We start from the raw sequence: 4,977 nt of genomic DNA on the forward strand, positions 1-4,977 counted from the left end.
CCGTCAGACAATATGATTTTTCAAAGAGCTGAAGTTTGGAACAACACTAGCAGTAYGTATCCAAGTTTGGATAATAAAATTAATTTCAAGTAAGTATGATTATCTGGTACTTTTGGCTACAAAAGCATTCACCGTTGTAAAGCTTAAAACTGGAAATTTGCTATTTCCAGGGAAGATTCTGATCTGTAATTTGAGAATTCCCACTAAAGTCAGACCATATGCCACATCAAAATGGAAAGATTTCTAATAGTTTAAATGAGCTTTGAATCAGAGTTTTTTCTTCTATGGAATTTAGATGCTATAAAAAGGATTAAAACCCACAAAATTTGACTACAATTTCTATGGCAATACAGCTAGAACCACAGTACCCATCTGGCGTGCATCCAAAACACAGCCTTGAATCTACCTAGCAACCAAATGAAGACCTGATCAGAATAAAGGCTGAACACAAGCACAGAAACCTGCAAATACTTTTAAACATTTTAAGGAAAACTGATGCTTTTGGCACACAAGACAAATTTTACAGCAAGAGGCAAAATACTTGTTTCTAGTAAGATCCTAATAGAAGATAAGGATTTCCTTACATGATCCTCTCTTGGCAGAAAGGATCAGTAACAAGCTTCCAGTAAAAAAWTATCTTTTCCTACCATGTGCTTCCATATTACAGAATTTAAAACTATTAACAGATGACTACCTCAGAGTTCTATTTTTGATTAGAAAACACAGTTCTAAATCTCTAGTTGGACAGGTGGCTGAACGGTCTTAGAAATATGATAGAGGATTTCACGGCGAAAATGTTAAACTTCGGCTGGGGAACACAACGCAGATTTGTCTAGCAGATCCTCTCCTCAGACCTGAGCTTGCTCTATGCTCCTGGAGAAGGCTCTCCAAAGAGGTGTGGGGGGGGAAAGACCCCCTCTCACAGGGCCCATGGCCTCTGGGCTCAGACGCCCAGTTCATGGAGTTCAAAGAAAAATCTATCAATACCAAAAAATAAGAGTTAATTCTAGACTTAAAAAAAAAAAAAAAAAAAAAAAAAAGATATGGAAGATATATTGCTTTTAATAATCAAGCTGCTAACTTATGCCAGAAATTATGAATTGTCTTATTTCTGCAGCAGCCACCTCTCTGGGTAGTGTTACATGAGTAATGCAATTCACTTTTTCTAAACATTCTTACTCTCAATTTAGGCTTTGTCTTTTCTTTTCCTTTTTTATAAGCTTTCAGATAATAAGTCCTGTTAAGGCTCATCACAAGCCAACACTCTGATGCCACTCTCCATGACAGCCAATTAACTCCAAAAATAAATACCTATGTGCCAACCAGTTCCGTAATAATTAAGTTATAGAAGTGCTTACAAAACATTCTACTGCATTTACAAGGCAATAAATAATTCCAAAGCAATGTTAAAAAGAATCTAGGCATAGAAAACTTTCAGCTCAAAAAGCAGTTTATATATTCACTTTGTGAAGCTCATACCTAACCACACTTATAGAAGAGAACAGAGCATGACAAACCCATACATAAACACAGCAATACTTTACCCTTGAAAGTATTTCCACACATAAAATTCAAGATAAACTGACATAATCCATTTCATTGTGCATAGTTATAACACGTTTTGTAACCAAGAGAAACTTTTACCAACATGTACTTGCATTTACTCTAAAAAGCCGCTAATTTGCAGGAATACGCAAGTCTTGATTCACTCATTTTTATGTCCCAGATTCATATTTAAGTGTTTTGAAAATTACTAAAGTGAATCGCACCACCCATCTACCTGCTATTTCAGTTTCAAATTTAAGAGGCAAGCAGTTCCCCTTTTTCCACTTTACTAGCTGAATATCTAAGAGCAAAATASTAAGAGCTTAGATACACTGCTACATTACTGGATTTAGAAACAAGCCATCAGAAATCCCCTCATAAAATAAAATCAGTCTGAAGTAGTTACTAAATTACAGTTCTTTAAACAGAATACTAAAATATACTTACGATCTATAACAACCTTTGCATGTGAACAAAATTTTAAAAAAGCAGTAAGTTCATGACTCATTTCACCAGTTTCGGGAAAACACATGACAGCACAAAGAATAAGAAATGAGAAACTATGACTGAAGAATAAAACTGACTTGCGTCYAACTATAACCTTTTCCTTAATTAACAGATAAGTGCTTTGCGTGACAATTATACAATCTACTCTAATTCAATTTGACAGAGAAAAGTGACTTAAGTTCGCAACATATCTCTGACCACTTGACTTGTCACCATACTCGTTGGTATTTTTCACTATAAATTCAATACAAGCCTCGGGACTATCAGTTGCATTTTCAGACTGTCCAATGACATTCCAAAACATCAGTGACATGCTGATTCTCAACTCTTCTTTGCAGGAATCAGCTAGAGTCACATACAGTTGCCACTGCTGCTAGATTGGTGTGTTTGTTTGAATACACACTGTATGCATCAAAATGCACTCGAGCTTTATATTCCAGCTGTTTCTTTAAATTTATGCTAGACATTAACTCAAGAAATATCCTACCTGCTACTTATACTGCTACTGCAGTAAAGTTATAAGGATAAAACAAACGTTTTGTAAAGTTCATATTCTGATTCAAATAGCTTCTCTTGCAACTCCACTATGGAAAAGTTCTAATGTAACTCACATCACAGGCATTCTTGAGTAGAATAACTTTTGAAGGCACTTATGATTCATTCTCCTTCTCTCTTCTACCCCACCCACAGAACTGTAACTTTTAATGGTCCACCCAAATCTTAGTCTTAACACAGAAACAGAAAAGCAAGTTCTTAGGATTTCCTCCCTTACCTAAAGTTTATACAGAAAACATTTTTTTAAAAAAAAAAAAAAATCTTCTAGCCACTTCAGAAAAGATGTTCATAATGCTTCATTAAAAACACACCATACCAGATTCAAAAAACAATTTCATATCTTTAAGAGTAAAAGCAGTGAACRGAACATTTCACACAATGTACATGAGGAGATACAATAGCATTCTGATCTGACTCAATTATACTATAGAAAGCATCATCAAATCCATGGTAACTGTGTTTTAACGTACCTGCCTTGTTGGAAGTTTAATCTACACTCTTCTGGATACAGGTGTGATGCAGAACTCCCAATTAAACTATTAGAGCACTGAGAACTGCTCTTACTTTGTTTCACCTTTTCCTAGTCCGGATATTTTTTATTGCCATTCCTCACTTGACCTGGTTTCACCATAACTTGAATTCACAAACAGYTGGCTTCACACTCTTCTTATATTTAAACTGTTGAAATTATTCAGACTAAGGGAGGCATACTTTCTAGATTTCATAGGCTAAGCTTAGTTCATAAACAGAAAGCTCCCTACAGCACTGCTTTACCTAAAAACACTCTGGATTCTCCCCTTCCACCCTTTACTCACTGCGGGAATACCCACAACCCTGTCTTTGTTCTTGCCTTCCCGTCASAGGATCTGCTTATTCTACTCCATATCTTCCCTTCATGCCCAGGAAGGCACACTCATCTCTCAATGTCCTTCTCCCTTACATGACAGAGTTCTTTTAATCTCTGTTTGCTTTGCCAAGGATTCTTTATGTCCTCCTAYACTACATCTAATGGCTCAAAGGTTCCCTAAAACATGGAACATTAGCAGAGCACCTAACAGTTTTCTTATTGCATACCAGACACTGAAAGAAACATCCATCACACTGAATATAAGGCTTCAGCAGGCTCAGACCATTAGGAGAACTGTCTAATGGCACACACTGCTAACATTTAGCATACTATAACTTAACAAAGGTAAGCCGGTATAACGCATACTGAARAAAAATTAAACAAAGGTTTGTTTGCCACTCTTACCATCCTATATCTCACTCAGGGACCAGAATTATACCAGGATRTCATTAAAGTTTATTTAACACCTTCAAATTATTAGCATACTATCTGAATTCCACCAGATTGCTAAAATTCAGTGTCTTCCTAAAATGGTTTGAATTCTATCACGTACTTCATTAAACAAGTACATAGCTTAGGTGGCAAGTTTTTCCAGTCAAATCCATCATTAATTTAAGTCTCCAYATAAATTACAAAGGAGAGAGAGATGATCAAGAGATGAAAATGCATTTACAYTGCCACTTTCAGCCTCATTTTCATATTTTCTCTACTGGTAGTACCTCCTGAAGGCGACAGGCACAGAACTCTGAGAACTCTGTGACACTCACTTTGCTATCCAGCTATCTCACAGATGGCTGATTAAACACAGCCCGAATAARAACTCTGCTTTAAGCTTCTCTACCAGACCTGGAGGTAATTTMTTTTGATAAACTGAAATAAAAGCCCCTTCTCCAGAACTCAGAGTGCCTTTTTCTAAGCACACAGTTTATAAACACTAAGCATGCCCTTCCCGTATGATATCACAGGATTAAACAACTGAATTCAAAATTTTAAAGATCTTGTGTCGGCTGATGCGTAGCAATACTCCCAAGAGCATGCACAGCTAGTCTTCAAAACTTAGGGTCCAACAGCTACACAACCGTTCAGCGCCTCATAACTGTCTGGGGAAAGATGCTRAAACTGCTTCAGTTTTCAAGGTAACATCCCAGAGACACCATCACGGTGACAAGATTATGCAAGCCGGCCCGCACTCGCTGCCCAGGAAACCCCGGTGATGAAATACAGAGGAGAAACTTAATGTTCGCGACCAGCTGCGGCGCAGGGCAAAGCTCAGGGCGCTCAGCCTCAGGCATCGCCGCCGCTCGGCCGCTCGCCCCGACGGACGCCGAGGCCGAGCCGCCGCGATCGGGCTCCGCGCGCGCCTCCCTTCCCCCCGCTCCTCGCCGCCCGCAGGCGACGCGGCCCGGAGCGCGGAGCCCGCCGCCGCCGCCCACCTGCGCTGCCGATTTCCATTCATGGAGCTGGGCGCAGCCGCTGCGGGCTGCTGGCTCCGCCGCTGCGCCGGGCCCGCGGCGGACGGGCCG

The 4,977-nt window shown here is 39.3% G+C and overlaps 1 protein-coding gene across 1 annotated transcript in view; it reads right to left on the minus strand.

Moving 5' to 3' along the window:
• The window catches only part of AGO3 (argonaute RISC catalytic component 3), a 35,765-nt gene extending 30,794 nt beyond the window's left edge, over positions 1-4,971 (minus strand). Inside the window, exon 1 of the mRNA XM_085306692.1 lies at positions 4,888-4,971. Coding sequence (XP_085162818.1) covers positions 4,888-4,906 — 19 coding nt within the window. The 5' untranslated portion in view covers positions 4,907-4,971. The remainder of the gene's footprint in view (positions 1-4,887) is intronic.
• Positions 4,972-4,977: the final 6 nt, after the last annotated feature.

The sequence above is a fragment of the Rhea americana genome, unplaced genomic scaffold, assembly GCF_003343005.1.
Source record: "Rhea americana isolate MKP2758 unplaced genomic scaffold, rheAme1 scaffold_246, whole genome shotgun sequence".
In the NCBI taxonomy this organism is placed as follows: domain Eukaryota; kingdom Metazoa; phylum Chordata; class Aves; order Rheiformes; family Rheidae; genus Rhea; species Rhea americana.